This window comes from Ictalurus punctatus, chromosome 19, assembly GCF_001660625.3.
Source record: "Ictalurus punctatus breed USDA103 chromosome 19, Coco_2.0, whole genome shotgun sequence".
NCBI lineage: Eukaryota > Metazoa > Chordata > Actinopteri > Siluriformes > Ictaluridae > Ictalurus > Ictalurus punctatus.
In genome coordinates this window covers 7,385,651-7,409,177 of record NC_030434.2, presented here as the reverse complement: position 1 = coordinate 7,409,177, position 23,527 = coordinate 7,385,651, and the positions used below count along the sequence as shown (strand labels likewise).

Sequence of the window (23,527 nt, the reverse complement as noted above, 5' to 3'; positions counted from 1 at the left end):
GATTACTCATCTTTCTATTCTTTCACTGCCCCCTTTTCAGTCAACCGTGAACAACTCATTTACAGATATACCCATTCAGCAGATTCAGGTTTGTCATGGAATATCCTCTGTCCATTTATCGGCTGACACACCCCATACACACACTTCCCTTCCTATACACGTCTATCGGTTGATGTTTAAAAGATTCTTTTGCACACAAAAAATGGAACGTTGAAGGCAACATAGCAAAAAAAAAAAAAAAAATTACTGTTAAAAATATGCCTAAAACCAGCACACTCTATGAAACTATAGTTATATCAAACTTATATTAATCATTAGGTTATATTTAATAATGTAGTAATGGTGTGTTCATAATTAAATTTGAACAAGTGAATACAAGGGAAAGCATGTTAATAGGATTGCAAATGGGTTAAAAAAAAATCTGTAAGTTATTTGACATGCATTTAGCATTTTGAACCTTTTTTTTAAAACTCTAGATGAAGCCTAAATAAATTACTAGTCCTCAGAAGTTCTCATATAAGTTCATTTATTGTACGATTCTTTTTCTTATTGAAGCATATAGTGAGTTATACAAAATAAAATCTAACACGACATTCTCAGTCCCTTTCCATGGCTATACACCAGCATTCCTGTTGGCATCATGATATAGATGACACCAAACACCTCGTGTATCAGCTCTAAACAAACATCCAATCCAGCCATGGTGGTAACCTGAGATAAATCTACAGAAATATTGCATTTATATTCTTTTCCAGCAGAAAGCTCTATAACAACTATTTTCCATCCTTCCATTCTTTTGTTGCTTCATGGTGTTTGTGATTATTACTGATGCAAATTGGGCACGTTGTATTAGTAATTCTATTAGATATCAACCGTATGATTTCACACACCGGGGGGGAGATCGAGCAATGAAAAATAAAAACATTTGTAGGCTTCTGTTAAGATATTGATATAATACAGCCTTGCTTTAAAAATTAAGAAAACAAAATGAATACAGGTTTCTCTCTCAATATATATCCAAATTTTGGTAGAATTTTGAATGCAGTATATAAAACACTACTGCACACATCAATTATTTCAGTAAAAGAAAAGGATGATCACTTTCACTCCTCCAGTACAAACAATTTTCTGCTGCTCTTCAGGGGTCTGTGAAGACATAGTAAATGTAATGAGTGTGTCTGCTCTCAGTGGGGTTTTTGTGAAATTACTGGAATATCACAGGGGCATCTATGTTCATTTATCAGCAACACTCAGGTGGAAGATGGAGAATGATGACCAGCTACAGATGTGGCTCAGCAGCGATGGCGGATTAGCATGGTTGAGATGGTTCCAGATATCAGCACAAAGACGACGCTGGATTGCAGCTGGTAGGCAGCGCCAGCCAAAGTGGTTGTCGTGCGGGTTGTTGCCATAGTGCTGTTGACATTGCTAACTGTCTGGTTTGTTGCAGTTATGTTTGGAGACGTTGTGGCCTGAGACACCACCTATGGAGTGAAAAAAGTCATGATTTGTACAATTTTGCTTATGGAAATGAAAAGTTTTAAGAGGTGCAGTGTGGATGTGGAAAGTGTTATGCAATTAACACAGATGTTACACAAGCAAAAATCTTCTTCTTCCTAGCGTTATTCCCAGCGCTATGGCAGGGCCTGCTTAGATTTGATTTGGGACAGGTTTTACGCAGGATACCCTTCCTAACGCAATCCTCCCATTTTATCTGGGCTTGGGACTGGCACTGAGTGCAACCCAAAGTAATTCAGCCCAGGAACTGAACCCGTGCCATGGATCCCTAGCCTCTGGACCACCAGAGAACTTATTACACAAGCAAAAATTATGATTTGACCACAAGGATGGACAATAGTTTGTTTATTTCCTAATAGTAATTTGGTAATATTACAACAATTAGAAAGAGTACATTGCTAGTAAAATAAATAACAGATGTACTGTAGTTCTGTAGTGTCAGGAACATCTATGCCTCATATGCACAAATGACAAGATTCTTGACTTGACTGGAGACAAAACCAAATATTGTTTTAAGTACAAGCATGAAGCCTCATGTAAAATAAACTACTTTTGTGAAGTGTCTCTAGTGGAGTTAGTCAGCCATCTAGCCAAAGCCACTTCATCATCATCATCATCATCATCATCATCATCATCGGTTAAGCAGCACACAGCTTTGTTGCATAGCAAAATCTTACATGGCCTTGGAATTGAATTTCTTGTTATTATTTAAATTCTTAAATTCTTAAATTTGATCTTGTGTACAGTATGTGGAAGAGGGCAGATAGAGGCTCTGTTATACAGCCCTGTGACATTTTTGAAAGACCGCTCCTAAACAGACTTAATTCGTTCCTCAAACTTAACTTTGTGGAGCAACAAAGAATACATGAATAAACTCAGATCTTTATATGTGAGCTCTACTTAAAGCAATCAATGTTTAAACTTAAATGGTTTAAGGCAATGCGTTTCCCTAATTAATTTGAGTAAAGCTAACTCGTCAGGTTTCACGTTGTACTAATTATACCACGGAATTTTTATATTCTCAAATCTGAAAGGTCAGAAGGTGTTGATTAATTTTCTATAACATCATTCTTCTGACAGTTGTGCCTGCTGTAATTTAAATTTTTTTTTTTTTTTATAAGTACTTAACTTTTTATAATTTATGTCACTGCGTTCATCCTAATTATTCTCAGTTTTACATGACGGGAATGTTTTCAGGACAGCATGTCTTCAGATAATATGACAAGCTGAGGGTTTTTTTTTTTGGATTATTATCTTCAAGAATGAGAAAAAGGCGAGGCTGGTAAGGGAAACACTGTTTATAGCTGGGTGGTAACAGTCCTCTGCTTTTCATACCACACCTCCCCATTGTGGATTCTTTTCCATTGACAGCACAGCTAGTCGTGCTTCACTCCTTACCTAATGATATCTTTTTTTCCCACTTTTTTTTTTTTTTTACCACCATGCTATTGAATTCTCAAATCTGGTCTGAAGGTGTTCATTCATTTCAGCTTTGATAGTAGTTCATGCTGCAAGTTTATGGTAATTTCTATAGTAACAACTTACACAATTTTTATGACAGAAAATTAAATAATCAGTAGAATTTGTTAGCACTGGCTAAGTGGTGTGGTATAAGAGGTAATAAATCATTTCAGTATGTGCTTTTATTCCAGTTTGCACCAGGCTGCTTCACATCACCACTTTTTTTTTTATTGTTTTCCTATAACATCTCACCTCATCATGCCTTATTACTCACTTGAAGAATATTAATAACAGCAATAATCTCGTCCATAGAATATAATCAACATCAAATTTAAAATCCATTTTTTTCCCACAGTTGCTTGCACTGAGATCATGCTAAGCTTACTGCAAATGAAAGTTAGATTGAACATTTCCACTGAGCTTTTTGTTTTTGCCAGTAGATTGTTCTAGTCAGCATCAGGATAGAGATAAATAATCCTCGAAGACTACTCGGCTACCTCCCATTCCAACAATTATAACTATAAATCTGTTACTTTCATTTTGCTATGATCATCCAGCACAGATATTGATTTATTTTTAGACCATTTTAGATGCACTACAGTATATGGCCAAGGGTTTGTGGACACCTGACTATCACACCTATGCTTGTTGAACATCCCTTTCCAGAAATGAGATCAGACATCATCCTTAAAGCTGTGGAGGTGTCTTAGATTTGAGCTATCGCACCTTTGAAACAGGACATATGCTGCTCGGTCTGTGGATTGTTCCAACACCATGCTTTGCACTCAGAGAAAAAGAGTGCAAGTGAACTTCCAGGACTGTAACTACTATGACTTATGTATCTTTACACTGCTAGCCTACATCATGTGCAGGACTACATTATGATACACTATATGGCCAAAAGTATATGGACACTTGACCATTTCACCTGCTTGTTGAACATCCCTCACTAGATTTATTCCTCCTTCACTGTTACAATAATCTCCACTCTTCTGTGAAGGCTTTCCACTAGATTTTGGAGTGTGACTGTGGGGATTTGTGATCATTCAGCTACAAGAGTGTTAGTGAGATCAGGTACTGGTGTTGGGTGAGGAGGTCGGTGCTCCAGTTCATCCCAAAGGTGTTCAGTGGGGTTGAGGTTAGGGTTCTGTGCAGGACAATCGAGTTCTTCTACTTCAATCTCAGCAAACCATCTCTTCAGGTTTGGGTCCCTTATTTCCAATGAAGGGAAATTGTAATGCTACAGCATAGAAAGACATTCTATACAATTGTGTGCTTCCAACTTTGTGGTAACAGTTTGGGGAAGATCCACATATGGTCAGGTGTCCACATACTTTTGGTCACATAGTGCAATTATGCGGATGCATGGTCTTGAATGAGAACTACAGGGTCAGATTTCTTGTCAAACCTTCCCACACTTAACTTTTCAGTAAACTGATGCCACTGACTTACATTACAGTGCTTTTGAAAATCAGTTTTGGTTCTGTTGTGTTTCGGGCTAATGTCGTATCATTTACAATGTCACTTGTCAGTGTATGTTTGAAAAGTATTTTTGATTTGTTTTGTTTCTCAAATGCAGCTTTTCCAGAATCGTTTCAGTTGTTAATGTAATTGTGCAGTGCAGCTCTGGCCCACAGTATGATTGCATATACTGTGTATTATATTCTTCATCAGTTACTATCATAAAATAAAAAGAACAGCAAATCTTTGGAAGAACGTGGCGTTGCTTCAGTGGTGGCGTTTTAAAAGCACCTTCTGAATGAAGAGATTATTTGTGTGCCAACTTTTAGGCATTTCTAGTTTTAAAAAGATAACATAATAAAGAGTCTACTTAGTGACATGCTGTAAAATTCGTGTGAACGTGTGTGTGTGTGTGTGTGTGTGTGTGTGTATCATCAGGTACCCAAAATGACACAGCAGTGCAACAAGCAGTCTACATTTGTGCAAAAAAACAGAGAGAATGGATAAGAGGAGCATCAAGTTTCTATGCCGGCTTTGGGGACACCTGATCTCCATCTGGGACACGGATATGGGGAAGTGAATTATTTATTTAATAATGTTTTAAAGGAAGAGTACATTAGACAAAATGTAGTGACATCTAACAATGAATTTTCCCCCAAACCCTAAATCACTTGCATGCCTTCTTGACGGGCAGAAATGGAGGTCTAAGATATGTCCTCAGTATTCTGGGTATTCTTTGACGTTAACAAACGATAGAGCCTAGCGTTTTTGTTGTTGTTGTTGTTGTTGTTGTTGTTGTCGTTGAATAAGCTGGCTTGTTAAAGAATATTTAACTAACATTTCCCCTTGTCATCTCCAGTATGTGTTGTAGTAAATTTACTAATGTATATTGATTCAGTTAAGTTCTAACTATTCTCATTATCACTTAATTTATTCTCATCACTTTTATAAATATATAAACACCTGCTGTCATAATCTCCATTGTAACTGCACTAACATACCAACATCATCATAATAATAATAATAATAATAATAATAATAATAATAATAATAATCCATACCTGTGTTGTTAAACAGGTCAGAAAAAAGAGGAGCCCAAGATGCACCGCTGTAATGTGAGCCATCATGTGATGAAGAAGTTCACTCTCTTCAAACGTACTTCCAAAGTGACTCTGAGCAAAATTGTGCGATTTTTATAACCTCACAGAAGCAATGACGTGGAATGGGCTCAGTCCCAAACAGTGCCTCCCTCCCTACACAGGTGCACTAGATTAGGTATGCAGTAACATTCCCTATGTAGTGTCCTATGGACTGATTTATAGCCTAGAGCCATTGGAATTAGTCTGCTCTAATTAAACTCTACAGTGCTTGTCATTTTATGGTAAAATTACTCATTATGAAAATGTAATTCATTTTCTCTCAGTTTGGTAGCTTATGAAATGGTGAAATATTTCCTTCTTAGCACAATTTATCATGCTGACCAAAAAGAAACAACAACAACAACAACAACAACAACAACAACAACAACAACAACAAAACTCCGGTACAGGATTAAAGATAAAAGGTTAAAGGATCCAAATGTAATAAAGCGTCTTTTTAGATGAAAGATCATGAAAAATTAGCCTACTATGCCATGCTTACTATTAAATGAGAGCCACAGTTTCCTGCACTCTCAGAAATAAAGGTACTAAACTGCACTTTCCCTTGTCACTAAGGTGGTACCATTAAAGGGTACATCTTTTGTACCTTTAGTATATATCTTTATGCCTTTACATTTTTAAGGTACATCTTGTTGACCATTAATGTACCTTTAAAAAAAAAAAATGTAAAAGCTTATTAAAGGTACAGTACACCACATGCACCCTCAAAGGTATAAGATACACAGTAAAGGTACCACCACAGCGACAAGAAAAAGTACAGTTTGTTACCTTTGCTTGTGAGAGTGTGGAAATTCATATAAATAATACAGCCTTTACACGAGTCCGTGTCTATTCAGGATGCAGCCACAAGATGGCAGCGTGTAGCAACTGTTCTTCCAGCCACACGTCCATGAATTAAACTTGAGTGTTAATCTTATTTTACAAAGATGTTTTTTAAAAAAATGTAGATGAATTGTAAATGTATAATATCATTTCTGATCACAGAGACGTTATGGTATAATTTCTGAATGCTATAGTTTTTGGGGGGTTTTTTTGTTTTGTTTTTCCCCCACCAGTAGGTTAAAGACACACCACAACAATTTAACAATTTATCCAGACATTTGGGAAAATAAAGTTAACTTCAGCAAACAAAACATTAAAAAAATATATAATATTATCCTGAGCCTATCCCTGGAACACTGGGTATGAGGTGGGGATACACCCTGGATGCACGCACATCCACACACTCATTCACAACTAGGAGCAGTTTGTCTTAGCCAGTCCACCTACTGGTAAACCCATAAGGACACAGGGAGAATCTACACAGGAATTTTGCAGAGTCAGTGGCCTGAGCTCATGATCAAACCGAGGACCCTGAGGTGGCAACACTACCCGCTGGGCCACCATGCTGAATGCTTGCTGATTTTTTAATATCACTGAAATGCCATGAGAAGCTGCAATTTCAGCTTTATATCTTCTGTATATCTTCAAGCTCCCTCAGTTGTGCCTCTGAGGGAAGTTTTTATCTAGAACCCGAACCATTTCTTTTTTTGTTGTTGTTGTTTTTGTTTTTGTTTTTTTTAGAAATTAGCAACCATTGATTATCAAATGAACAATTAAGGAACATTTCAATTGAAATATTATTTTACTTTTACTTTAAGATTCAATCTGACCTGTGGTCATTGTCCTTGTGCAGTTACACAAAAGGTGGCATAGTATGAGGATGTTACTGAAAATCTAACGACACCATGTTTTAATGTCAGGAAGGTCCGCACCCAAACTACTCATTTATGTTCCCTGGCCTGATTGTAAAATTTTTGGGGGGGCAGTAATTCACCGTGCTTTACAAGTTGAGTGATATCCATAGTTTAGAAATTATTCAAGTTTGGCATAATCTTACTTACAATATCATAATTATCCCTCTTTCACATTATGTTATATCTGAGCAGCACATATCATGATATCATGAATGCCCCAGTCACCCTTTTACACACAATTTGCAGTCTACCAAATAGCCATCATGGACCCCCCCCAACCCCCCACCAACACCGTTTTTTTTTTTTTTTTTTTTTTTTTTAATGGATTTAAATTTGTGTTAACCTGAAAATTCAAACCCTCAAACCCTGCACAAATGACATATTCAAATTTCACAGAATTTACACATCCTAATTAACAGCCTACTTTTATTCACTTTCTCCCATGCATTGATTCGAAGCCATCTGAGATCGGATATCATCCTCAGAGCTACAGAGGGGTCTGAAATTTGAGCTACTGCACCTTTGAAACAGGACATGCTGCTCTGTCTGTGGATTGTTCAAAACACCAAGGTTTGCACGCCGAGAGAAAGCGTGTAAGTGAGCTTCCTGGACTGTAAATTTCCTGACTTATGTATCTTTACACTACTAGCCTACATCATGTGCATGCACTGCAGTATGACACACGATATGGACAAAAGTATGTGGATACTTGACCATCACACCCATATGTCCTTGTTGAACATCTCATTCAAGATTTATTACTCATTTGCTGTTATAATAAGCTCCACTCTTCTGGGAAGGCTTTCCACTAGATTTTGGAGCGTGACTGTGGGGATTTGTGATCATTCAGCTACAAGAGTATTAGTGAGATCAGGTACTGAGGAGGTCTGGGGTGCAGTCGGTGTTCCAGTTCATCCCAAAGATGTTCAGTGGGGTTGAGGTGAGGACTCTGTGCAGGACAGTCGAGTTCTTCCAGACTAACCTTCACACACCATGTCTTCATGGAGCTCACTTTGTGCACAGGTTCGTTGTCATGCGGGAACAGTGTTTGGGCCTCTTAGTTCCCGTAAAGGGAAACTGTAACGCTACAACCTACGAAGAGATTCTAGAAAGTTCTGTGCTTCCAAATTTGTGAGGAACAGTTTGGCGAAGGAACACACATGAGTGAGAAGGTCAGGTGTCCACAAACTTTTGGCCATGTAGTGTATGTTTCAGGTAAGCAAATGAGAGCAGGTGGTCACAAAAATACACTTAGTTTGAAGAGTCACTCAGGCACAAATAAATCACTCGGCCTTGGAGTCGGATCGAAATTCATCTACGGGAACTGGAGAGAGGAAGGGTGCAGGAGCTGAATGAGTTCCAGGTGTTGGGTTACATAACGTAAGCCCCGCCTCCCATGTCGCGTGCGCGCATTTTTCCGTGTTGCGCGTTCTGTGCCGCGTGAGCGCGCATAACTCTGCCACACTGTTATTGCTCTCGAGCAGCCGCGTCTTTTTCGCCTTCTTTCTCGCCTTCATAAACGATGCCAAAGATGGAAAAAGGAAGACCTCCGGAAAGCAAGCGCAGCAGGAAGCCCGCTCATCCCGTCAAGAGAGAGGTCAGCCAAGAGATGAAGGTACGAGTGTGTCTGCGTCTCCTTTAGGGTTCTGGGACGCCTTCATGACGCGCGGTTTCCAGATTGGTGCCTGGGGCAGCATTTTCTTCTCCCACACAGTCTCCTAACGTCGAGTTAGCTAAAGTTTGTGTTGAGGTGTGTCATTCAGGAGATTCAGTATGAGGACAGTGTTAATCACTCTGCAGTAATGTGCAGCCTATATGTGGAGTGATGCGCAGCAGTTTGCCAGATGTGCGCCAGCGGTTGGCATTCGCCTAGACAGAGTAGAGAATGAAGTGACACGTTGTATATCATGTACATGAATGTTCGCCTGGCTTACCATGTATGATATGAAAAAGCAGGTTCCTTTAACACTACTAGGTGTCTAATTCTTTTTTTTTTTTTTTTTTTTTTTATACTGTGATTTTACTGTGTAACTTTTTAATTAAATTTTATTTAAATATAAATTATATATAGTGTTTGTGTGCTGCAAAAGCTCACCGTTATTCTATACTCTGTAAATAATGCACATTCAGGCACACGTTTAAAAGAAAACAACAACAGTAATAAGCACCTGCTGAATAATCTGGATACAAGTAAATGCTGTAAGAGGTGATTTGATACTGTCAGTATCTGCTGTGTTATATTCAGGTGTAACACCTTATATGTATTTTCAAGCTGGAAATCGGTGCTATATTGAAGTGGTGCATTATTAGGCATTGAATAATGTTTTGCACTACAATCCCCGTGATGTTATTTGTCATTTTGTAAGTCCTGCACAGATGCACTTCTGTATGTCTTGAGGATTTTGCTGTGTATCGTTGTTTAAGCTTCCCAAGGGACTAATGTGTGTGTGTGTGACTTCCCCTGGTTGCAAATTGTACAGAGAAATATCTGCGTGAGAGACTTGAGCGGTTTTCATGTCTGTGTGGGAGGAAACCGGGCGCAGGTCTCTTTGTGTGAGTGATTTTGGATCACCGCACATGATATCCATGGAGCCGGCGGGTGTAGGGTTGCGAGTTAACTAATTTTAATCCAAACACGTGAAACCATACACGATCCTGATGTAAGCGCAGCCGGGGCTCAAGCGGGGGTCACTGTAGGTTTTGTTGCCTTTGGCCACAACTGCTTTGGATTTTGGGACGGGGCTTGCCCGCTCTCTCGCTCATTCTCACTAAGCAGATGTTTGTCTGAGCTGCACAGAAGAAATAAGAGCAACACTGCAAGAACTGGAGGGGAAAAAAGACCTCATAGTAATGAGAAAACAGTCAAACAATACGCATGGATTTGGTGTGATCTCAGGGGGAATAGAAACTGATGTGGTTTTTTGATGTAATCAGGCTCCAAAATGTTCCGATTGCACACCCAGTGCACGCGATTTATCAGTTTAAGCTCAAGAAAATGGTGAAAAATAAGATCCCTGCCCAGCTTCTATAAACACACACAGACACACACACAAACATACAGTTGCAGTTTTATGGGCAGGCCTGTTTGCGGATTGAGTGACGGAGTAGTGGACGTAACGGATATGCCATTCTGCAAGAATCCCCCTGTTCTCATGCATACGGGCTGTTTTTGAGAGAAAGAGTGAAACACGAGAAGGGCTGAAGAGTCAGGTAACACAGAGAGCGAGAGAGAAGAAAGAGAGCGAGCGAGCAGAGAGTGAACCAGTGTTCTCCTGCGACTGTTTGTTTTGGTTGTGAGCGCTCAGGGAGAGATGAGTGAAGTGAGAGCTTTAAAAGCAACCAGAGGAGTGGAAAGGAAGGAAGAGGGGGAAAAGGGATGGAATTGGATCCTTAAGGGAAAATGGAGAAGATGAGAAGGAGAACTGGAGGAGTAGGGGACATGAGGCAAAGAAGGTGGGGGATTTCTGGGAAGCCCACAAACCCAGCTGTGGTGTTCTGTGTCCTCCTCGGATTTCAACTAACTATGAATCAAATTACCCACCTCTGTAATCTCAAACAGAGAGAGCGAGTGAGGGAGCGAGAGGTCTCTTGAGTGTTTAGCCAGATTTTATGTCAGACCATTTAGAATAAAATAACAAAGACCGATTCAGAACTTTTTTTTTTTTCCTTGCGGCTGCATCGTTTTTCAGTCAAATTTTGTGAGCCACAAATGGAGCATGATATCGCGTATACGTTTCACTAAATCTCCATACAATGGTCAGAGATGACCAATTACCAATTGTGTGTGTGTATGTGTGTGTGTGAGACAGAGCTTTGCTGAGAGCACGATGAATGAATTGCTGGGCTGGTACGGATATGATAAAGTTGACCTGCAAGACTCGGAGGCCGCTGACATCAGGAGTCACAACGGCAGAGCAAGACGCCACCAAGTATCTGTGCTTAAAGGTGAGAGCTCACACACATCTCTGTAAGTATATCGAGACTTTAAACCCTCTGAAATGAGCACTGTGATGGTCTGGCATTTGCTCTGAGCATTTCTAAAGCCAAAATCAAGGCTGAAAAGTACATGTCTTTACTCGGTATACAAGAATATTCCCATTGGCTACAAAGACTACCAACGAAGGTTTCAGTTAAATTCTTTACAAACGGTGGACATTTAAAGAAGCCATTTAGTATTTTGTATCACTTTGCATCAAAACTATTGTATATTGGAGTTATGTTAAGTATAGTATAGTATAGTATATTGGAATGGTATAGTATTGGAGTTATTTAAATGTCCCAAATACTGTATTGGTGCAGATACTGGTATACAGGATGAAAACTGTTCTTCATTAAGAACACACAATATTTTATATGTATGTATTGGCGAATCTGTAATCTATATACTGTATATAAAGATGGACACTTTTTTCAAATTGGTCCATTGTATTGACTGTAGCTAAGAAAACCCCCCAATTTTTCCCACCCCTCATTCATGGTCCGACTCCGCTATCGTACAACACCTACTAACCCAGGAGGGAGGAGGCTGTGTTGGACCACTCCATGACACAACATGAGCAGCAGTTCAAAAAGATGTGGCTTCACGTATCTTGGAAGAAGTACATCTTTTTGAACTGCTGCTCATGTCGTGTCATGGAGTGGCGTAAGACATTTGAAAGGAAAGCGCTGTCCACCCACTTCTGCATGCATGAGCTTATAGATGGCGATGATTGGCTAGTGCTTCTGAGAGTGTATGCCATGGTCAGACTTTTGGGCTCCTGGCCACGAATCGCTGTGGCATCGTCAGACAATAGGGCGAACACTTTTCTGTTGCACCACTTGGGAGTTCAGAATAAGGAAACTTTGTTGAAATTTCTAGAAATAGTTTTAGTAACTTTTATCTTTATTTTTTGCAGTGTTTTGATGTTCACCGTCATAAAACTTTAGATTTTCCAGTGCTGGATTAGCATTTTATGATACTTAATAAACTAAATTTTTCCCCCCTTTACGTTGTCTTTTTTCAAAATAAGTTTCATTCAAAACCAAAACATTTAATTCATTAGTTCATCTTCAGTAACCAACTGATCCTGGTCAGGGTCCCGGTGGATCCGTAGCCTATGCCAAGAACACTGAGTAAGGGGCAGGAATACATCTAGAAGGGACACCATTCCATCGCAGAACACCACACACACACACACACACACACACACACACACACACACACACACACACACACACACACACACACACACACACACACACACACACACACACACACACACACACACACACACACACACACACACACACACACACACACACACACACACACACACATTCACACATTCACACCCACACTCACACCTAGGGATAATATAGAGTCACGAGTACATCTACTAGATTAACAAAACCGATTAATATCATTTATCCAATGCCATTGCTACTTCCTGCAGTATTCTTAAGGTCTTCTTTCCAAACATTGAGTGAGACCTAATTTTGTCTATATAAGTACAATTAAACACGCTAAATTAACTAGCTGGGTTGTCAGCTCACAATTTAAAAAAAAAAATCACATGGAAATGATTATTATTTTATGTACCCCTAGAGAATTCAGAACCAAAGCCTACTGTAATGGAGAGTAAGCTGACATCTGGCTCCTCTGCGTCGGCTAAAAACGGAGTGAAAGAATCTACTGGCTTTCCCCTCTCTCCTTCATCATCCTCATTCTCCCCACACGTGAAGGAGCTGCACGGCACCCATGTCGTGGTGCCGCTGATCAAACCATCTGCAGGTGTGGTCACATGTTACACAAAAATGCATCACGATGTAAATATGTATACTGCCACATGCATGGATTTGTAATCCACCGATCTCTCTCTCTCTATCTCTCTCAGTGGATGAGCAGCAGAATGTTCAGATTGTGTGTGTATGGTGTCAGAAGGAGGGGCTTAAACGCTACTCTCTTGTCATGGGCTCTGAACTCAAGAGCTTCTGCAGCGAGAAATGTTTTGCCATGTGCCGGCGAGCCTACTTTAAACGCAATAAGGTAAGTATCTGTCTGTCAAGGGTTTGAATCAGCAAGAGCATTTTGAAGCTGGATCAGTAGCCACCTGACATAATCTTGATGAGGAAATTTATCCATGAGGCATTATCATTTATGCTGACACTTAATAGTACTGGACAGGGGAAAAAATAAAAAACTGTTTCTGTTTTTTAGCCCTTGATTCAATCTGCAGCTTTTTTAAAAAAAAAAATAATAAATTCTCTGTGTTTTGGTACACAGACAGAGCAAAATTTAAAGATGGGCTCTTACCATATAATCCAAAAAGGTTTGGATGCTTTATGTTTTGTCCTAGCACTTGAACTTGAGCATGACACCAAGAGAGAGCCGGAGCATACACGTGACCCTCCTTTTTATATGTGGTGTGACATCACATCCCAAACAACCATGGGATACACACATACACACACACACACAATAAAATCCTCATTACACAGCACTTTTAAAGAAAGTCTGCAAAAACCTTGATCGGCAAACATCCAAAGGTGTGTATGGTGTGCACATTGAAAGTCATTCGTGTCATGATCTCAGAGAAGCAACAATCTTAAAGAAAGTGTGCGTGTGTGTGTGTGTGTGTTTAGATGTGAGCCTAAAATTCAAAAACGTGGCTTGTTACACTTTAATGACTGCATCAGAGCACTGAAAAAATTCCACACACATTACAAACGTTGACCTGCTTATATTTTTACAACCGCTTTCTGTTAATTATCAGCATAATGATGTGGTAAGAATGAGCAAGGCTCATATAAACATTTTTACCAGAATAGATTTGAGTAATCTGATCAAGCACCAGACAACAAATGGAGTGCTGCATCTGCTTTGGATTCACAAAGCAGAACTGGCCCTGTGTCTTTTTGTATAACAGTCCAATACTGGAACTGATCAGCCCTGGAGAGCTGCGCCAAAACAGATTCAAAAAAGACTATTGTTAAATCTGGTTCTGAGGTGGTGTAAATCCCGAATGTTATCTGGACTTGTGATATAGACCTGGATTAGAGGCAGTTCAAACAGCACCCCACGGCCACATACGGCATGATTATTCATGAAACTGAATACATTGTCCAAAATGGTTTGGTTTAATAAATAATAATATGACTGTTGTCAACAACAACAACAAAAAAACATTTTTAAACCTTTTCACACTAGGGTTATAAATCCGAATGCTTTCAGTGCAACATTTTTTTATGAGTGGAAAAATGAAAACAAGATGCGACCCATGTGTATTCCGAGTCTGCTGACAGACAGTCTTCAGTGCCGTTAACAGCTGCTTAACATTCGTGGATGAGACTGCCAGGACTACTCGATGACGGTCATGGTCATCCAGCACAAACATGCATGCTGTCTAGGGCAGCTTCTTAATCCTTTCTGAATATAAGGTCACCTTCGGTGAGTCATTTAATACAGGGACATCAGTTTATCTTGTTGCAGTAGTCTAGAATGGTTGAACCCAACCTGACAAATGCTCAGACACACACATATGATGGGCGTATACACGCAAATTCGCATTTAATCCAAATCTACTGACTTGTATAAAAAGACAATGCCTAATAAGCTGCAGAGCTGTCTTAAATATGACACTCACTTTGGCATACATGCAATGTCAGTGATAAAAAAAAAATTTAAAAACAGGACTCATGATTCAGTATGTTCCGGATAGATATCACTTCTCGCCTGTTTATTCTATAAGATAAATTTCCACAACAAAGCAAGCTGCAAAAAGAAGTCAGAAAAGAATAGTAGCACTAAGCTAGAGAGAGTGAGTGAGAGAGAGAGAGAGAGAGAGAGAGAGAGCGAGAGAGAGAGAGATGGAAAATCAAGTCAGAGCCTGTTTGAGAGGAAGGAGTAAGGGCTGCCATGGGGAGAGTGGTGTCCTCTTGCAGCACATACTTTACCGCAACAGCATCAGGTTTCACACTCCATACACCAGCGAGACGGGGAGAGCACCGGGTACAGTCAACACAGGATCAGCTTACTGCAATCTGGAGCAGTCACTACACACACTCACAGTAACAGTAACACACAGTGGGTAGTCACCATCCACACATCTACCCAGAGAGCTGGTTTTCACCAAGAATATTAAAATTCAAGAGCTCTGCATCCACACACCATCACCTATTCCAACTTTAATCATAACCGTTATTTAAATGCAGCGCATGAGTTGATGCTTTACTTTTTTTCTTTTTTTCTTTTTTTTAAGGCTCAAAATGAAAATCGGCATGGTGATCAGTCTTCTCCTCCTCCTGGTCAAACGGAGGAAACAACTCCTCAGCTCATGCTTAAGATGAACAGCAACACACGAGTAAGTGCTCATAAGCATTGTGGTTCCTTGTTATAATATACCAATTATACAGTCATTTTTAGGGCGCACAGTGGCTTAATGGTTAGCACGTTCGCCTCACACCTCCAGGGTCGGGGGCTTGATTCCCACCGTGTGTGTGCGGAGTTTGCATGTTCTCCCCGTGCTGCGGGGGTTTCCTCCGGGTACTCCGGTTTCCTCCCCAAGTCCAAATACATGCATGGTAGGCTGACTGGCATGTCTAAAGTGTCCATAGTGTGTGTGTGAGTGTGTGTGTGATTGTGCCCTGTGATGGATTGGCACCCTGCCTTGTGCCCGATACTCCCTGGGATAGGCTCCAGGTTCCCTGTGACCCTGAAAAGGATAAGTGGTATAGAAGATGGATGGATGGATGGACTGTCATTTTTAACATGCATCATCAACATTGCAAAATGTTGGCACTGCCTTGTAATTGCTGTCATTTTGGGAAGCATTGGCATTCCTGACTTAAACACTAGTCTGTTCAAAAGAGGTGGGCATAAAGCTTAAGTAAATAAATCGCTTAATTCTGTAAATCTTACAACTCTTGTTTCCTTCCCCAGTCTAAAGATTTGCATTGCATTCTGATTCGTGTCTCTAAATTGTCCATAGTGTTTGAGTGTGTGTGCAGTTGTGCCCTGTGATGGGTTGTCACGCTATCCAGGGTGTCCCCCGCCTTGTGCCCCGAGTTCCCTGGTATAGGCTCCAGGCTCCCTGTGACCCTGTGTACAATAAGCGGTATGGAAGATGGATGGATGGATGTATGCCATACAGAATCTCTGTCAGTTTGAAAAATTGCGAAATTGTAAATGCAAAACTAGCATAAGTGAAGTGTTTATGTTTATATACCTCTGCCACTAGATGGTAGAGGCATTTTTAGGTTGTCTGTCCAACCATCTGTCCAAGATTTATCATTGTAATAATTGTCATTATGTGACCAGCAGATGAACTGAATACATTTTGGAATTGACAGGGTCAAGGTCACAACAAGGTCAAATGTCTGAAATAGTTTTTCTCCAATAGCTTTCTTCCTGTTTGAAATATATATTTTAAGGGTATTTGAGCCATTCAATTCAAGAAGGTCTATACTTGTTGTCAGCGGAGACATCCTCGTCCACACTATTGGAATTGAGTTTTACTTGTTGGTTGTTGTTGTTTTTTTTTAAATACAATATTTGGATAGTATAATGTGATTAAAAAGTGTCATAAAATGTTATGCAATTATCATTATAATGTGATGATTTAAGCACCCTTAAAGCTAGGAGACAAATTTTCTTGGCATGAAACACCACAACTATAACATTGAATTAAAGTTTGTTCATTTTCTACTGTTTTTTTTTATTATATAGATGTATTTTAAGTATTTTTCATTTACACAATGAAATTATAAAAAAATAAAAGTGTTAACACTTCTCTTCTGAACTCTTCAGGTATGTGATTGGTGCAAACACGTGCGTCACACCAAGTACCTAGACTTAGGTGCAGGTGATGACAGACTGCAGTTCTGCAGTACCAAGTGCCTTAACCAGTATAAAATGGACATTTTCTACCGAGAGGCCCGGGCTGCACTTACGACATCTGGCTCTAGTCCGAGCCAATCAGAAAACGAGAATCGTCCAGCCGGAGAGAGTGAGACTCTGCTGACACCAGAATCATGGAACAACCCTTCTCTGGAGGGAGACAGAAAAGAAACAGTGTCCCCCAAAGTTTCGACACCTGTGTCATCTTCCTCTTCATCATCATCCTCAGTTAGAGCATCTGTCTTGGCTCAGCAGAAGGAAAGAGAGAGCTCTGCTTCTTCTCAGCTCCAGACTGGCATTCCAATGCCGTCTACTCCTCCACCGCATGTGGTTGTAGAGCAACCATGGGTGATACAGAAGCCCCCATCCTTTAACCGGGCACCTATCCATGCACAGCCCAGAAACCCAGGCTCCAGCCCACACCAGAGACCCTCACACACATCTCCGCAGGTGCACACACCCTCGATTCGCCCAGTTCCTCCACCACAGCTCTTACACCCTTATCTGGCATCGATGATGCCCTGTGCACCCACCTACCCTCACCCCTTTCCATCACTCATGCCAACTCTGGGTCTGCCATGTCCACAACCGACTGTCCTGGTGCCATATCCAATTATAATTCCTCTCCCTGTTCCTGTGCCAATTCCCATACCAATACCAATGAACTCTGGGGCTTTGGGACATGCTGGGGTTATTCGTAACCACAAGGAGAAAGACAAGACAGGACGAGGTGCAGCTTCAGTCACCCCTGAAGATGTACCTAAAGAGTGGATGTCAGAAGATCAGGGGATTCCCGTTGGCGTCTTAGTTGAGCACAAAGTAAAGACAGAGCAGTCCCCATCTCCAGACCCGTATTCTCCTGCTTTCTCGTCACACACTTTCCCAATCTTATCTGCTCATCCACAAGTCAGTCCTACTCCTCCCTTGCCAGAAGATCATAGACAAGAAGTTAGGGAGCGACAGGTGATACAGAGAGCAATGTGCAGAGTGAAGCAGGAAGGTGAAACAGAGTTCGACCTCAATAAACAGGCGGAGGTTGAAGGAGAGTGTAGATGGGGCAGGAATGGAGATGAAGATGATCCGATTGCACAACACATGTCCGCTAAATCTCACACAGGCACTTTAAAGCACACATCGAGTTTAGCCCCTGAAAATGCATCTTCCCCAGTGGACTTGCCAAATGCACGTGCTTCAATCATTCTACAGCAAGCACTCAACACAACATCCGTAGTTACTCCCACAGCATCTATCATATTGAACAGTACGGTTGCCACTTCCAACTCAGTTCACTCCGTTTACTCCTCAACATGTGTAGCTACAGTTCAGTCCGACCCAGAACAAAGAACAAGCTCTGGCCAAAATTCATCCCCACTTCCTGAATCTGAGGATGTGAAAGAGAATGTCTCAGGAGGGCATGAACCTGGCTTAAACTGTTCCCGTCCAGCAGAGCAAACAGACTGCCAAACAGACCAATCAGAGGAGAGCAGGGGGGGAGTTGTAGACAGTGATGCTCCCGCAGCTGACGAGCACGCTTATGCACGATCCATCCCGCCGAAATTACGAGAAAAAAATGCACACACCATCACTCTGACAACTGCGCACACACTTTCTCACATGGTTACACATAGCTGGGACAAGAGCTCACACATGCATTCGCCCGCTTTCGAGCAAAGTGGCGTGCATACTGAAATAGAGCCGGCTTTGAAGCGGAGATGCCTGAGGATCAGAGACCAGAACAAATGAAGCACAGGTATTCACACACATGCACAACTGCACAAATACACACACTATATACAGACACACTGTTAAGGCTCAAGCTCAATGTGGTGTTAACTCTGCAGTCAGGTCTACTGTAAGGAAAATCAGGTATGTAGGTGTGTTTTTGAGGGGACAAATATGTGTTCACCAACTCGTTTATTATAAATAATTTTTTACACCAACCACAATGGCCGATAGGGCTTGGGAATGTAACATTACAGAATCACGAGGCATTACAGTAAGAAATCTAACTAACCTTTTAATCTTGGTTCATAATGGTTCTAAGGGTAAATTTTCTCATAAGTTTTCCAATGTGGAGAAAAATGACGGAAGCATGTCTATGACTTTCAGCACTAAGACGCAAAACATTACCGTCTACCACATCTCATGAAATATCAGCATGTGCTCCTGAATGCTACACTGTTAACTACTTGCAATTAATACATTATGTTAGTGAGGTAATTACACCTTACATCCCCACTCTAACTGCTAAGTGCCTAGTAAACCACATATGCATTACCTAAAAAGGTAATAAAAGCTTTAATGGATAAGCTAAAACCATAGGAATTATGTTACTTGTCTGTATCAATATTAGCGCCAATATTAGTTCTAATAAGCGTTCTAATAGTTCTAATAATACTAAACGTTGAGCGACTGTAAACAGAAAAAAGCTAACTCAAGGACGTAAACACAAGGATGCTAACACTACAGGATAATACGCAGTTGTTGCCCTGCATTATTTTTGCCTGTGTTTCCAAAGATTTCATTCTTTTGTAATTGCTGAAGTAAAATTATGGACACATTTCTTTATAGAAGGAAGACATTACGGATATATACATTGTAACGTGAGATTGTGATCGAGGATTGTGATTTTGTTTTGTTCCATTTATAGTCGAAGGCAAGCCTTGTGTAGATGGAGAGAACAGTGACGGTAAATATTTTACATTCGGCATGAACATTGCATACACAGACATATGCAAAAGATGTTTGCTCTCTTAGTACAGAGACTGAGAATAGACATTTCAAAATATATTATTCAAATCCAATATTGACTTAATGTAGCCTACATGTGCCAATGTTTCAGGGCTAATACACCTGACTAATTAATGACTACACAGGAATGAACTCTGAAATGAAATCAAGAGGAGGTACCCAGATGAGGACGGGTTTCCTTCTGAGTCTGGTTCCTCTCAAGGTTTCTTCCTCTTAACATCTTAGGGAGTTTTTCCCTCAACACCGTCGCCACCAGCTTGTTCAATTGGGATAAATTCGCACTTTTAAAATCTGTATACCATGTTTATATATATCTGTAAATCTGCTTTGAGACAATGTCGATTGTTAAAAGTGCCATACAAATCAAATTGAATTTAGTTGAATTGAAGATGCCATTGCAGCACAGGTTTTGACTTGAGACCCTTTGACTTGAGATTTACTGCTGAAGAAAGGGGTTGGAATAAATGAAAATCAATTAAAGGAATGTGCTGTCTTTCTGCAGTATTGTAGAATTTGGCAAGACTGGTAATGGTTAAGAAAGTTTCTGTGAAGTCGAGCTCATGGAAGTGTCCACAATGATTTCATGATTTATATTTAATCTATCCCTGTTAGTCATGCTCTCTTATTCTCTCTCTCTCTCTCTCTCTCTCTCTCTCTCTCTCACACACACACACACACACACACACACACACACACACACACACACACACGCACACACACTACTAAGTAAAACTACATAGTGCATGTGCTTGTCCCACATAATGACGCAGAACAGTTAAACAGTCCTTTTAATAGCTCTAAAGTTTCAGCAGAAGAGAAAAAAACAAGTGAAATGAAAGGCACAACTGAAAATCCCTGACACAAGCTTGTCTACTAAAGTGTATGTGTGAGTGAAAAAAAGACAAAAAAGAGAGTTAGTGAAAGTGTGTGTGTCTGTGTGTGTGTGTGTGTGTGTGTGTGTGTGTGTGTGTGTGTGTGTGTGTGTGTGTGGCTCCAGATGTTGCTGTTGGAGGGTTTTCCTGTGAAAAGTGCTCTTAGGTTACTGCAGAAATAAGGAGGTTGTATAGTGTGTGGTATAGTGTGTGTACATGTATTTAGCCCTTTGTGGGGACCAAAAAGGACCAGAAGTCCCCACAATGATAGGATCGTGTCAGATGTTCTCACAATCACCAGGTCCTCACAAAACTTGTATTTTTGCTCAAATAAGAGTACAAATATTTCCATCTGTTAAGTAAGATTAAGATCAAGCTTAGAGTTAGGTGTAGCATTAATTTGCTACAGTAATCATTCCTCACGGTGTGTGTGTGTGTGTATGTGTGTGTGTGTGTGTGTGTGTGTGTGTGTGTGTGTGTGTGTGTGTGTGTGTGTGTTTGGGTCAGTAGGTGGGTATAAGTCTTTTGATATAATGACCTTATAAAGGCAATAAACTTTCCCAGTTCTGATTTCTGAAGTGTTTGTGTACATATATGTAGCCCTATGTAAGACCCAGAAAGTCCTCACAATGATAGGACTGTGTCAAATACTGTGTATTTACAGCTTAAAAAACGAGAGAAAAAAAAAAACAGACAATTACGCTAATTATGGAAGGTCCTCACAAAGATAGAAGAAACGTGTGTGAGAGAGAGAGAGACTATTAATGTTACGTTCAGCTTTTGCACTATATGTTAATTAACATGCATAAAGTATATGAATGTAATATATTTATGATTTATGCCTGTGTTTATGTTCCATTCCTCAGTCATTGGTGTGGTGTTGTTATCCTGTTTTTTTTAGCAAACCATAAGGCCTGTGTGTTTGCAACATTACCCTTCAAAATCATTCTTAGAGCATATGCTTCCAACACTGCTACTTTATACTTTAATAACCTCTGCAGTAGGCCTGACCAATATACTGGGAATAATGTCAACTGGAATTGATAGTGGCGTATTATTTTTCCATGTTGCCATAACGTAACGTTCCACTTTGCAGTCCCCGAACTTGCAATTAAAACCAGGAGAATTATATATATTTCAATGTACTAAGAATTTGTCTTTCTGATCCCATGCTTCTGAGAGCTGTTTTGCACCAAGTCCTGTCATTAACCTGACATACTGGGATATACAGAGAATGTTCATTCTGCTTAACCCCAAATTCAGACACGATCCTGTCGACTAAGATTGTGCGATTTTGCGATTGCAGAAATTACTGTACCACAAAATCAAGTAAACACCACAATATTCGCAGGAGCTGACAATTTTGAAAAAAATTAACGTTGATTTTCCACAGATTTGGGCCAAGGCGCGTCATGTGATGTCATCACATTCAGAAAAAAGCACTCTTCGATTCAAGTGCGTTGGACATGAGTACAGCAAAAAGCTCTCATTTACCAAGAAATATCACTGTGAAAGACCGCGCGAAACAATTTCGCGCAACTGCAATTTCGCTAATTTAAGCCGTTTTCCATTAAAAAAACAACAACAACAAAAAAGCAGCAGTAAAAGCAAGCATTTTTGGCCTTGCAAAGTTGTCAAAATCCTGTATGGACTAGATACCCAAGATAATACTGATCTCTGTTTCTCTCTGCACTGTTTCAGATCATTCGTGGAATGAACTTCCTTTTTGTGTATCAGAAGTCAGATACAGAATGCAGGCCTTTCCCTTGGTGCTGGAACTGAACAGGGAAACTGAGACGAGTTGAATGAGAACTTTACTGACTGATAAATTACTGATGCATCCAGATGTTTGTGCCGACCACTGCTATGGGATATCTTCATACCTGCGGCCTAAGGTATGAATTCTCAGCACAGGCTTGCTGACAGCCATTTCCCCTCCAGTGGTGGTGTATACAGAAGAGAGGATCAGTGGTGTGTGTGTTCCATATAGACATTTCAGCTGTATGTTTGTTTTTGGCCTATTGTCTACAGAAGCTGTTCCTATTTACCAATGTGTAACGTTTATGTTCAACCTGCCTTCACATACATGCGCATTTATATACAGTGTATGGAGTCCACACGTAATTGCACAATGATTCTAAGTTTATTATGTAGAAGGTCGGCTTTAATTTAAGATTATTTACACCTACATTAGATCAATCATAAAGCAACCACAGCCCTTTGCCTATGACCCTATAGACATCACCGGGTGCTGGATATCTTCCCTGTCTGACATGTAAAGCTGACATTCTACACTTTTACATCATAATCATTGTTTCATTTTATAGCCAATGTGCTGCAGTACAGAGCCAAAAAAAAAAAAAAAGTTCAAGCATTTACAGACTGCACTCTATTAATGGACACGTGCCACTTTCATTAATCTGCCATGTTCATTTTGAGTATAGAATTTGTTTTATTTGAATAAAATGTTTACTTGTACATTGTACTAAGCATACTCTTTTGGGTCATTTTTGTCTTTCTTTTTTTTTCTTTTTTAATTTTAGCATTTTGACAATGCAAAAATTTAAATAATGTCTTCTTATGTTGCCAGAAAGTCAAAAGAATACTTGTTCACTATATGCAGCTGTTTAGTGGTTAGCACGTTTGCACAGTGCTTAGTAATATGTACGTTTGCCTCGCACCTCCGGGGTTGGG

At 40.1% G+C, this 23,527-nt stretch overlaps 1 protein-coding gene and 1 long non-coding RNA gene across 4 annotated transcripts; one reads left to right on the top strand and one right to left on the bottom strand.

Moving 5' to 3' along the window:
* Positions 1-505: 505 nt before the first annotated feature.
* LOC108279514 (uncharacterized) lies at positions 506-5,629 on the bottom strand. The gene is made up of 2 exons (XR_008398431.1): positions 5,502-5,629; positions 506-1,484 (listed from the first exon to the last, which is right to left on the bottom strand). It is a non-coding gene; the product is annotated as an uncharacterized LOC108279514 (long non-coding RNA).
* Positions 5,630-8,629: 3,000 nt separating this feature from the next.
* On the top strand, positions 8,630-23,325 carry sobpb (sine oculis binding protein homolog (Drosophila) b). 3 transcript variants are annotated; one of them, XM_017493693.3, is made up of 8 exons: positions 8,630-8,951; positions 11,146-11,281; positions 12,921-13,106; positions 13,210-13,361; positions 15,574-15,675; positions 17,121-18,960; positions 19,861-19,899; positions 22,535-23,325. In XM_017493693.3, the coding sequence occupies exons 1-6, from the start codon at positions 8,859-8,861 to the stop codon at positions 18,951-18,953; spliced, it is 2,502 nt and encodes an 833-aa protein (XP_017349182.1). In that variant the 5' UTR covers positions 8,630-8,858; the 3' UTR covers positions 18,954-18,960; positions 19,861-19,899; positions 22,535-23,325. The 3 variants fall into 3 exon arrangements, with proteins under 3 accessions (XP_017349182.1, XP_017349181.1, XP_017349183.1); XM_017493692.3 differs by lacking the exon at positions 19,861-19,899 and having other exon boundaries at positions 8,632-8,951; XM_017493694.3 differs by lacking the exons at positions 8,630-8,951; positions 19,861-19,899 and adding an exon at positions 9,322-10,789.
* The last annotated feature ends 202 nt before the right edge of the window (positions 23,326-23,527 follow it).